The sequence below is a fragment of the Sceloporus occidentalis genome, unplaced genomic scaffold (assembly GCF_023333645.1).
Source record: "Sceloporus occidentalis isolate IW3139 unplaced genomic scaffold, rSceOcc1.0.p SCAF_2, whole genome shotgun sequence".
Lineage (NCBI taxonomy): Eukaryota > Metazoa > Chordata > Lepidosauria > Squamata > Phrynosomatidae > Sceloporus > Sceloporus occidentalis.
The window spans coordinates 184466901-184479864 of NW_028316982.1; the positions used below are offsets into that span (position 1 = coordinate 184466901).

Below are 12964 nucleotides of genomic sequence, written 5' to 3' on the forward strand. Positions count from 1 at the left end.
CAACATTTGCAGGAAGAAGCTAAAATTCAATTAACCTAAAATGATGCATACACAACCCCATCTGTCATGAAAGTTACCAGCTATAATCGTGGCAAACTGCCCCCAGCTCATGTGTCTGCCATGCTTAAAAGAGGTGTATAAAAAAGTCCTGAAATAAGGAGACTCTTGCTTTAATTTCTTCTGAGGGATTACAGAGATTTTCAGAACCATAAATGGCAACTATCAACTAAAGAAGCTTTCATTTGTGGCTCCATAAATTATTGAAACCCAATGTTTTATTTTCATTTTAATCTTAATATTATTTTTATTAAAATGTTTATCTTCTCTAAGCCCACCAGAGCCCCAAGGCAATGCACAACAGATAAAATATTCTTTTACAGAAAAGAAAAGCAATAATTTTAAAACTACAGTATTATTTAAATCAGCTTTAAACACACACACATACACTTAAAACAGCTGAAAAGATAACCCAGATTTTAGATACTAAAGGCCACACAGAACAATGTGTTCTTAGCTGATTATCAGATGTTCAAAACAGATGGAGCCAATCTGGCTTTTCTTGAGAGGACATTCCACAATGGAGCCACTGCTATTAAGAAAGTCCCATCTCATGCAACCTGGCACTCTGGGGCAATGGAATGTACAATAGGGCCTTTGCTGAGGAGCTCAATTTTAAGGTAGATTTGTAGGGAAGAATGCAGCCCTTTCAGATATCCTTGACCCAAGACATTTAGGGCTTTACGTGTTAAAAATAGTACCATGAAATGAGGTTGGAAGCAAATTGGAAGTCAGTGCAGTTAACATAAGACTGGTAATAAGAGGTCTCTAAAACATACTTTGTAAAAATGAGGTTCATACCACAATACAATCTGATTAGTGTTGTCCTTTCCACACTACATGTTGTGGGCGGGTTACACACCGCCAAAAAATACATATTCCATACGTATTAAGGTTAGGAAGGGGCGGTGCTTCCGCACCCCCCTAACCCTAGTACGTATGGAATATGTACCATATGGCAGCGCCCCTTCCACATGGGGGCCGTCATATTGACGTAACAGATGCTCTGCGTCCGCATGTGGCGCACCGGAAGTGACGCCGCGAGTGCACCCTTTGGCACTTGCGGCGCCTCTTCCGGGGCCCGAGAAGGAGCGTGATTTCCACGCTCCTTCTCTGCAGTGTCCGGGAGTCACGCCGTTTAAAGGCTGCATCTCCCGGACGCTGCAAGCGGCGGCGGAGCCAGACCGCCGCTTTTCGGCGGTCTATAACCTGCCTTAGATGCACAGTTCCTACATATTTAAAAACAAAAAAAATATGTTTTGTGTCTCTGTAAAAATTACTTACTTCCAATGTGTCACAATCAATCTCTCCTTCAAGTTCCAGAGTATTTCCAACAGCATCCGTTAAAATCTCTTTAACCAAAGCACAGAATCTGAAAGTAATATACATCCCACATGAAATAAAATCTGTTTCTGTGCTTTAAATAGCAAATCTTTGCTATCCATATAAATGAAAATATAACGGCAAATATCCTTTCTCTGTATCCTTTCCAAACATCATTATTGCTTCAGTTTTGTGCTTCCAAGTATTCACTAATCCAAAAATATGTTTGTGAAACATTTTTGTCTGATTGCTTTGATCACTTTAAATCAGTACTGGCCCAAGGCATTTTCCTATGTGAAGCAAAGCCCAAACTGCAGTATAAAGACCATGTGTGTGTTTTTGTGCATGCAGGGAGTGTGTGTTAGCACTAGGGGAAACAATTTAAAAGTCTTGCCACAAATGCAAGACTGTCAGCCAGATGATACTGAGAGTGATTTAAATTCAGTATCAGATAAGATTTGCTTTCTTAAAATATGCTTGCATGGCATGACTGTAATTTTTATTAATGGAAACATGGTCAGTTACCAAGTGGCTGACAGTTATACTCTCTGAAACTAATCAAGAGTGAATGTAAAGGTGATATGATTGTAAAAGAGTTTGGTCTGAGTTCCATGTAAGCAACTTTCTATTTATTATATCTGAAGCGGTACTGATCTTGTTATCTGGCCCACCACAAATATATTGTAGGGCACTGTGACAGACTAGTATCATATGATGATTTTTGTAGAAGAGCAGAGACAAGTAATGTATCGATATATAACTATATCAGTGTTGCTGCTCATTCAATTCATATTTGGTCACTGGTCCTGAATTTGGAAAAGCTAGATGTTTGGGGTATGAAATCAAACATAAAGCATCAAACAAATAAATCTACAAATAAACCACAGCTTAACAGAATACTCTTAATTATTGTATGGACTGTTTTGATAGTTATGAAAAACAAAGCAAAACAAATTTCTTACCTACTACACTGGTTTTCTGTGGAAAAGTAGATTTGAAAATCATCAGAGTTGTCATGGACATACAGAAAACAACATCGTTCATCAAATTTAGATATGCTGCAAAAAGATAAGTGAAAGGAAATTTATGGCAGGCCTGGACAGGGAGAGCTAGATTGAAAGTGGGGATACTACACAGTCACAGCAGTTTGAGATCACTTCAACAGCTGTGGCTCCATCCTATGGCACCTTTGGGTGTGTAGATGAATGAGATACAGTAGACATAGACACTAAAATCAGTGGATGCTCAAGTCCCATTAAATACAATGGCATAGTGAAATTGTGTTCCTTATATAAAATGGCAAGATTAAGCTTTGTTTTTTGGAATTAAAAAATATTTTTAAGCTTGAATCCATGAATGCAGAATCTATGGATACAGGGAGCCAACTATAGAATCATAGAGTTGGAAGAGACCGCAAGAGATGACTACTTATCATGACATTATAATACTTATAATGACTGGGCTCCCAACTATGAAGATCAAAAAGGGAAACTATGGCCCTGTCCAGATGGGCCTGAAAGCACGTCCTGGTGCCTTATATATGCCCTGCAACACTAGTACGTAGCCAGGACGTCAAAATGGCTTCCCCAAGGCCTGGAAAAGCGGCAGATCGGGACCTCCGGGGCTGCCGCTGTGGCTATTCATGCCCCGATCCTTCGGGGAAAGGGGTGGGTGCAGGCGGTCTGTATCCCGCCATAGGTAGAAAAAGTGCAATGGTAAGAAAAGTGCAGCACAGTTTCAGCTCTCTGTATCCACGGATTCTGCATCCATGGATTCAACCATCAACATTTTGTAAATAAATAAATAAATAAATTTTTAAAATGCCATAAAGCACAAAGAACAAATTAAACTATGATAAGGTGGGCAATAAATATAGGACAAAATATATATCTGAAACAACGGCAAGACATTTGGGATAAGCGTTTAAAATTTACATGCTCCGATAATCTAAAATTAAAATGTTTACAAAATGATGTATAATTGGTATGTAACTCTAAATAAAATGACTAAAATGTATAAAGGTGTTTCAGATGCTGGAAGTGTAAAAACCAAGTGGGAACTTTTTTTTAGCTATGATGGAAATGTAAAAGAGTAGGGAAATATTGGTTTAAATTAATAAAAGAATAGAAAAAATCTTGGGATTCCCAATTGGCATGAGACCAGAATAGTATTTATTGAATATGATAAATCTGAGAGATAGTAGAGAAGTAAAGTATAAAAATTTGATATCTTATTTAGTTACAGCTGTGAGGTTAGTGCTGGCAAGAAAATGGAAAACCAATGAAATCCCAACATGTATGGAGTGGTTAGAGAAAGTGATGAAAATGACTCAATTAGATAGATGAATGAGTTTAGTGAGAAGGAAAAAATGTTTATAGATAAGTGGAAACCATTTATAGACTATATTTAAAAAATTGGAAGTAGATATTAGTGTTAGTGGATTTTATAGTTAGGTAACTAGGATTCACTATTATGAATATTAATATTAATACTGCTATTAATATTTGTATTAAAGTGATAATGAAGGAATGTGGGATATTAATTGGTAAATATTTTTGACTAAAAAGAAATATAGAAGATTAACAGAGGAGAAGTAAAGAGCTATTACAGTTAAGAAACCAATTAAAGAATTGGCAGGAAATTTTGTGTTTTGTTTTTATTTGTTATGAGTTGCTTATATGTTTGTATTCTTTTTAGAGGGGGTAGGGAATGGGAGGGGGAAAGGAAATATATGTTACATGATAATTTGATTTCAAGCTTTTGATTATGGGGTGTGTTATGTATATGTAAGTTGGTATGTTTAATAAAAATTAAAATTTAAGAAAAAATGCCATAAAGCAAACCTTGATTTTGCCATTTTATATCAAGGACACCATTGCAATATCCCGCTGTATATAATGAGACTTGAGGATCGACAGATTTTGGTATCCACAGTGGGCCCTGGAACCAAACTCTAACCAATACCAAGGGCCCACCGTACATAATTAAAGCAAAGGAATCTGTAAAAATTTGCACGGTGAAATTCTGGGAAAGAAGGATGCATATTAATAATACAGTTGTAGTAATCAGATATTACTGTAACTGCCATATTCCCTAATGGGTGACCTTCAAAGTAGAAAGATATCATAAAATATGTTTCTTGACCAATATACATACTTTACTGTTTTGCTGATATTTCAATCTCAAGTTTCTTGCCTTGTAATTAAAATCCTTTTTAAAATTCAGACTAAGAATCCAATCAAAGTAAGGGTATTTTTTAGATTTGCAGAAAAATATATTTACACATGGTTAGGAAAGAGGACTACTTGGAGCATAAGAACAGTGCTTTCCACCTCTTTCCAGAAACACTGTCTTTCCCATGACAAGTGTAAAATCTCTGCAATTCAGATTGCTGAAGTTTGCTGGCACTGTTTGTCTAGTGCTATATGCATGAGACAGATAAATCCATGCTACACTATATAAGCAAGAGGAGAAAGCAATGACAATTTTAAAGGGCTATGTAAGAAAAGCCAATCAATATCCATCTGAGTTTCCAATTTGCCAATCTAAATATAACATTTTGTACAGCATTGTACGTGGAGAGAAAGATTAAACTAATTCTTCCAGCAATGATAGCATGAACTTGAGCAATATAAGGAATACAGTACTTGATTTTTAAAATAGCAGAATTTTTAAAAGCATGGTTAATGTAATAGGAGAAAAGCAGGTACATGGGGGGGGGGGGGGGAATCCAAGCCACTGTGTTGAGCAATGATTAAAATATTACACAGGCTTCATATTATAAAATAATTAAAAGAAAATTTTGAAATGATCTTTGCTTATTACTGGAAAATATGTAACAGCCTAGTACTGAAAAAGATTAATCTGTTAATTTGATTTGGAAGCTTATGAAAATCCAAAAGTACATTGTTTTGTTCCTTTTAAGAATGGAAGGGAGCATTTAAGAAAAGGGAGCATGGCAGGGGGTTGGACTGGATGTGGCCCTTGTGATCTCTTAAAACTCTATTATTCTGTGAAAATTATAGGAAATGAGATAAATTTGCCAGTCATTACTTTAAAACAAATATCAGGAAAATCTGCCAAAGGAGGCACTCCTTTTGTCTATCCATTTTTTTAAAAAAAAACCTTTGATTTTTGGGAGAGCTTATACCCTTTTCTCCATTAGACTGCCTGTTCTGGGCAGAGCTAGCAACATTTAACCTCCCACCTGTCTTTGAATGAATGAAATATAAAATCTTTCAAAGTTATATCAGGGCAATGAGCCAAGTGTTTGAATTGATTATAACTAGAGCTCCATGTATACTGCAGAAATTATGCAATTTGAAACCAATTTAACTATCATGGCTCAATGCTATGGAATTCTGGATTTGTAGTTTTGTGAAATATTTAGCCTTCTCTGGTGCCAAAACAAACTACAAATCCCAGGATTCCATAGCAATGATTCCATGGCAGTTAAACTGCATTATTTTTGCAGTGTAGATGTACCCTAGGTCACATTTAAACACTGGTGAATAGATATGTAATGGTGGGAAATGGGGAAAGCACTTCACCTCTTCCCTTCTTAAGTGTACCTCGCAGTCCAGTACTGAAAGTCTTAACACTAGTTATTATGGGCTGGATCCAGAATTAGTAATTAGTAAGTAATTATTTAAGAGGAGATTATTTAAATCTATGACAATCTAGTTGTAACTAACCTTAGCCCCATTGATTCAATGGGTCTACTTTATGACTAAGACTAGATCCCACCTTATTCTAGCGTACTTGTTAAATGTTTTTCAAACAAACGCGCTTACTCACCTTATTCCTCTAATAGAGGAGGCTGTGAAATTCCACTCATGAATCTGTTTCTGCAAATTGATGTTTAAAATTAAGCTCATTCAAAGTAAGATTACAAATCATTTCTCATCACATTTGGATTCTCAAATATTTTATTGGCCTCAGCATAGACCGATAAAGTACAGAGTGTAACCTAGTGTAACGTATAGAATATAGTGTATAAAATACAGCAAACCAGATGTATTGCAGTGTATTAGTGAGAATCTTAAGTCTGGGAAAACATCTACTCAAATGGCAACAAAGCATGGTGGAGAATAACCACGCACTGTGGATGTGCGCAGATATGTCCTATAACAACCATTAGCAGATGTAATGTGTTCACTTGTAATCAAGATAAGAGGAAGTCTAGTAAATTTGACCAAGAATAAACTTAGAGCAGGTGCAATGGCTGATGAAATCCAGATAGTCGGAAGCAAAAGATTCCAGTGTACAGTGAGTGGAGTCATAGATCAAGATCTTTGTTTTGATTAGATAAGCATAACCAAGGTTTTGATTTATTTTCATTGCACAACTGATAATTTGGGCAGGGCTACGGGGAGAATAAAAGGAGACAAAATAAATCAGACTGCTTTTGGCATGTCTCCACCAACAAATATTGCTGTATCTATAGTTTTTTGTGGGTTTTTCAGGCTATGTGGCCATGTTCTAGCAGAGTTTCTTTCTGACGTTTCGCCAGCATCTGTGGCTGGCATCTTCAGAGAATGCTTTGCCTGGAAAAATTGGGTGTATATATACTGTGTGAGCCTGGGAATGCAGGAGTGATTTGCATGTGTATTGTTCTGGGAGACCCTTATTTTCTAATTCCCAGTTCGTTCCACATCCCACAAAACATTTAGAGGTGTATGACAGAATCACAGAATTTCTGGACTGGAAGGGGCTGAAGGGGAGCAGAGTTATTCCAAATTATTGTTATTGTGTGCTTTGAAGCCATTTCCTTCATATTGGACCTAAAATAGACTAGTCCCCATGTATTTCCCCCCCTTACTATTAACATCCCAGTCTTCCCACCTTGGGAGTTAGGAAGATGTTCTCTGTATCCCACAACATTTTTGGGAAGCATCCTGTAAGCACTCTTGACAGAGAAGTTAGTATGTGGTTGATTAAAATAAAGAAGCAAAGAGAATTCAAGACTAAATTTACCACTTCAGTAGGAGATACATGCCAAAGGGAAACAGTTCTCTCTTCTGCTTCACTGTTGATTGAAACATATGAAGGCTGGTAGACCTTAGTTGGTTCTATTACTAAAACCTACAAGAAAACACAGATTTGTTCAGTGAAATCTAATCACAGCCATAGCATAGACTTTGCAGTATGAGCAGCACAGTGCTAATTCAAAGGATGCAATCCTAAGATCATTAAGAACTAAGTCCTCTTAAACTTAGTGGGATTTACTATGAAATAAAGATGTCTAGGATGCACTACATATTTGTTTACAATAATGATACATTTTACCTTCTTCAGGAATCACTAAATGGATAACTCATTATACAACCAGCCTTCAGACAATTTTCTGTACTGACTCCTTCTTCAAGTTTCTTGTATAATTTGCAATTTTACCCATTTATATGCCAGAATATGCAAGATGTAGCCTTCCAAAAATTGTAGGATTGCACCTCCCATTGTCCTTTACCATTAGTTCTGCTGACTAGGGCTCATGGAAGCTGTGATTCAACAACATCTGGAGGGATATATCCTGCCCACATCTTATATATACAAATAGCAAACTGTGTGATATTTGTTAGGTAGTCATGATACACAACAGGGAGGTATCAACAGTTTTGAGAAATGAAGCAGTTCAAAAATAAATATATGGAACCACAACCGACAGCAGGAGAAAAATTGTAAATGTATTTGTTCTTGCCTGCAAAAATGACATTTTCATCTCTTGTAGCCCTTGGGAGGTGGACAAAGACAAAATGAGAAGGTGATCTATTTGTATCCCATGAAGAGGGAAGCACCTTCTTCACTGAGCTTGCTTGCCCAGCCAGCTGAGTCACCCACCGTCCTAAGTGGCAGAGGGAAGCAGTGCCACCTCATAAGGCCATTCTTCTGCTCCCCTTTAAACCCTTCTCTGAGCTCTCCTTGGGTTTTTGTTCACCACTATAGTGATGGTCTTCCCATTCACATTAGCCCATGGCTTCATACTGCACTTGTGGGGAACCACCACAGGCTGAGTATCCTTTATCCAGAATTCTGAAATCCAAAATCTTCCAAAATCCAAACTATCCACATGGGTGGCTAAGATAGTGACACCTCTGCTTTCTGATGGTTCAGTGTACACAAAGCCTGTTTCATGCACAAAATTATTTAAAATATTATGTATAAATTTACATTCAGGGTATTTTATAAGGTGCATGTAAAACATAAATGGATTTCAAGTTTAGACTTGGGTCACATCTCCCACATATCTCATTACGTATACTCCAAAATTGGAAAATCTGAAATCCAAAACATTTCTGGTCCCAAGCATTTTGATTAATGGAGACTCCACCTGTACTACTAGCCTCAGCACAAATGCAAGGAAGCTTACTGAATAGGGCTACTGCAAACAATACTATAAATAAAGAAAAACAGCAGCACAGCCTAGTGCCCTTCAAATGTTTTGGACTACAAGTCACCTTATCCCTGATCACTGACCATGTTGCTGACTTGATGGAAGCTGTAGTACAAAAACATCTGGAAGCATCATGTATGAATATGTACTACTCAGTGTTTAACACTGTTTAACATTTCCTTTGCTTATATAAAACACATCTGCTCCTTAGCTAGTTTAAACAATATTATGGTGCAGCTGTTATTACATATGGAAGAACATATATTTTTAAATTCAAAGTAGCTGATACTTTTCTAAATGGGCAGGGGCAAGACCCACAGGACATTGATGACAGAACAAGGTTTACCAGCTATAAGGTATATGGCATTTTCCTCACACAACAGCTTTGGCAGCAAAAGAGCCGGCCATAAGGTGCACCACTGCTACTGAGGCCCACTTCACTTGCCTGGTAAGCATGCAGACAAGAGCATATATGATAGGTTTATACATATTTCTAGCATCTAGTTCAGTGCTACTCAAAGTGGCAGTCCCTTGACTGATAGTGGCCCTTCACTGGAGAGTTCCCAGGAAACAAAGACCCAACCGTAGCCAATGGACATAAATACAATACCAGTCCCTGGCACACTAGGAGAAAAAATAACTGCCTATTCCCCACATTAGCTAGCCCAAGAAACATGTGCTAGTTCACATGACAGCTCCAAACACCATGCCACAATTTTCCTTTGCAGCCCCAATCTACAAAATGCATTCTAGAACAGCTTGCACATTACAGAGTCTTACTGGGAATCTCAAGCCATTAGTTGTTTCTTTGGTTGCCTCAAAAATGATATCTAACCAGAAGTTCAGTCTCTCTTGTCTAGGAGAGTGTTCTATGGTGTGCTTCTTGAAACGTTGAATTAACATCAGGTTCTGCACTAAGGACTTCAAGTACCTGAAATCACAGCAAATAAATAATGAATAACCCAAAAATAGCAAATGTTTTCTCTAAATTAATGGTAAAACAAGCTTTTTTGGATGGATTAGGAAACCAAGTTTACAATGTTGTTTTTTTAAAGGACCTTTCAACATGCTGTAGACAGACTTAAACTTGTAATTTAAATTAAGTGTTGAGCTTAGTTATCATATGAACATCTGTACAGAGACAGAAAAAAAACATGAATCTATTCTGCATTTTTACACTTAAAATTTGAATACTAAATTACATTATCTGTAGATTGAAAGCCGCGTAAAGCGCACCCGCGTATGATGCGGGTGCACTGTACAGTACTTAGAGAACAGGAACTCTTTCAGGATCTGTTCCTCACCACAATCCTATCTCTTAAAATATTGATCATGCTAAGAAGCACAAGTAGGCTATTGGAACTCAACTGAACCTTTGAACAGATGTCTGTGTACTTTAGGGATATGACAGACTGGTTCCACAACATGTTCTAGTACAGAATTCAAAGATATAGCCGTGTTAGTCTATAGAATCAGTAAGTAGAGAGATCTTATAGCACCTTTGAAACTAAGGTGTAGTATACAGCGCAAGGAAAAGGCAGCCAGGAGCCGCCTCTCGTTGCTGCGCAGCAGTACCGCAGCAACCAAATTGCGCAGTACAGCAATGCAGTAAAAAAGGTGTGCACAGAAGTGGCTCCTTTTTGCAGCCTACCTGCACCACCGCAAAGTGCTGGAGACAGCGCAATGATGTCACAGCTGTGCCGCGCCATTTGGATGCGGCGCAGCCATCACATCATTGCTACGCACGCCGTCTGTACTGCGCTGCACAGCGGTGATGCCCTGGCCACGTGCTAGGGTTGCGGGGCGTGTGGTTGCTTTGCCCCCAGGTAACCCTAGTACATGACAAGGGTGTCCCTAAAGGGCCTGCTTGTACTGGGCCTAACTGAATGAAAGAAGTTGACAGCATGAGTTTTCAGCCCAAACAGACAGGCCAAAATAAAGCTGCTTTGGGTCACTTTGGAGGTATGCTGTTTAAATGATGCATGCAGCCTAACAGGCTGGAAGCCATGCCAAAGCCATACTCCAGTTCTAAGGACTAGAATGCAACTTTGGCGCAATTTCTGGCTTTTTAAGATGCATATGTCATTTAAACAGCATACTTCCAAAGTGACCCAAAGCAGCTTTATTTTGGCCTGTCTGTTCGGGCACTAAAGTCTACTACCTCAGATGCATTTTAGTCAGATGCACTTTAGTCTACAAAAGCTCATGCTGCCAACTTATTTCTTTCAGTTAGTCTCAAGGGTGCTACAAGATCTCTCTACGTGTTCTAATATATACAATTTAAAGATTGAGTTGAAGAAAAGGACAGTACAGTTCTAAAGAAGAGCTTGGAGAAGCAAATTTCTTTGGACTCCCAGAATCCCATAGCCAATACTGGCTGTGCTGCTAGTGATTCTGGAAGCTGTAGCCCCAAAAAAGGAACTTTTCCCAAGATGTGTTCTGAACTGCAGCCTGACTTCCCATACAAATCATAGAGAAGCACTGAAACCACTTCATTTTACAGTGAGTTGTTCATTTCATTTTTGGTTTTTCCTGAGAATGCAAATATTGGCACTCTGCCACTATCATCATTGTTATGCAATAAAGAATACCAAACCCTGAGCTTTGAGATTTAATTACGTGATGATACATACCAAATGGGTGGTTTCAGCTTAAACAGTCTCTCTGCTGCTTGCACAGCTTTGCCAATGTCACTGGCCAACATGCTCACACTGAAGAACTGCCCAACATCCCAGTAATTGCTCATTTTTTCCAAACTCCCTTTTCTTCCCAGCAAACTGTTCAATCGCACACCTTGGTAAATTCACATAAAAAATTATGTTAATACAGGAATACAATAACCCTCAGCTGAAGACTAAAAGGATAACGGTACACATTTTGACTCATAGGGAACATGACGTCAGAGAGTATTAGGCAGAAGAAAATGCTACAAAATGTGCAAAGAGACATTAGCTCTTTATCTACAACTAAATTATCATGAGGAGAAAATGGGACAGATTTCATTCTTCCTTCATGCATTTATTTTAAGAGCAAATCAGTCATAAGTTTACATGTGGAGATATGCTGTGTTGCATTATTCATTCCCACAATGGATAATTTAAGCAATCTTCACCCCATTGTCAGCCTCACAGTGAAGAGACAGTCTCCAGCAGCAAGGATCCTGCTTACCCACCTATTCATCCCATGCAACACTGGGGGAAAGGGGAAGCAGGCAAGGACTGTCAGGGTATAGCCTTTCAGCATCCAATCCTGGATTGTCACATAAGGGGGCTTCCCCATACAAACTCGCTCCATGTGACACCAGGGGTGAAGGTAGGTGAAATTCAGTAGGCTATCATCTTCCAAAATATTCACCTGACTTCCCCCATTTTCGAATGTCACATGACTTCAGGAGGAAGGCTGTCAATGTTTGGCAGGCTATAGTCTTGCCATTAGTGTTCTGGTGGATGGTTTATGGTAATGCAGATATTTTCACTATGCAGTTGAAGGCACACAACAACAACTAACTACCAGAGCACAGCCCACAATGATTAGCCTCTTTGCTGGACTGCCCTCTCTTGCCTTCTTGGCTTATGGGGATGAGAAATAGGTTAATCTAGGGTAAGGAGGATGGGGGAGTCCTAGCTGAGTCAATTTAAGGAAGGTGCAAAATTAAGACAGAGGGTTGCGGACAATTCTGCTTTTTAGGGTTTGTGGATGCTTGGAAAATCTCTTCCTTCACCCCACCCCCATTTTATAAAAGAAAGTAAAAATGCCTTTATTTGATTATTGATACAGTAATTCCTTCCTCGGGTGAGACTACAAATGTTTTCCTTGTCCTTTGAACAAGATTATTTACACTGGGAGGGAATGATCCAAGTGGATGCCTGATCCACAGGATTTTAGATGGTCAGGAGCAGGAAGAGCTAAAGAAGATTGATGCAATGGAAATGTGGACCAAAGGGCACCCACATTGATGTAGTGGAAGAAACACAGCAAGTTCTTGAGCATGTTCCTTCCATCCCTAGGTCAAAGTCATTAACCACAGACAACCTCATTTTTCAGAAGTTCATAGTGGAAATTATAATACCTATAAGAAATGTACAGCGCAAGTATAATTTGGTCAACAAAATAGATACGTTCCTGGGCATTATTTCTTTAACCAAAAATTTGGTACAGAAGCAGAAACAAATAGAAAAAAAACTCGATAGCTCC

General features: G+C 38.4%; 1 protein-coding gene across 1 annotated transcript in view; it reads right to left on the reverse strand.

Annotated features, from left to right (window-relative positions):
* The window catches only part of MAP3K15 (mitogen-activated protein kinase kinase kinase 15), an 89275-nt gene that overhangs the window by 26935 nt on the left and 49376 nt on the right, over positions 1 to 12964 (reverse strand). The window contains exons 10-15 of the mRNA XM_089511706.1: positions 11404 to 11563; positions 9551 to 9701; positions 7357 to 7464; positions 6178 to 6227; positions 2343 to 2438; positions 1342 to 1429 (exon numbers count right to left, since the gene is read on the reverse strand). Coding sequence (XP_089367832.1) covers positions 1342 to 1429; positions 2343 to 2438; positions 6178 to 6227; positions 7357 to 7464; positions 9551 to 9701; positions 11404 to 11563 — 653 coding nt within the window. The remainder of the gene's footprint in view (positions 1 to 1341; positions 1430 to 2342; positions 2439 to 6177; positions 6228 to 7356; positions 7465 to 9550; positions 9702 to 11403; positions 11564 to 12964) is intronic.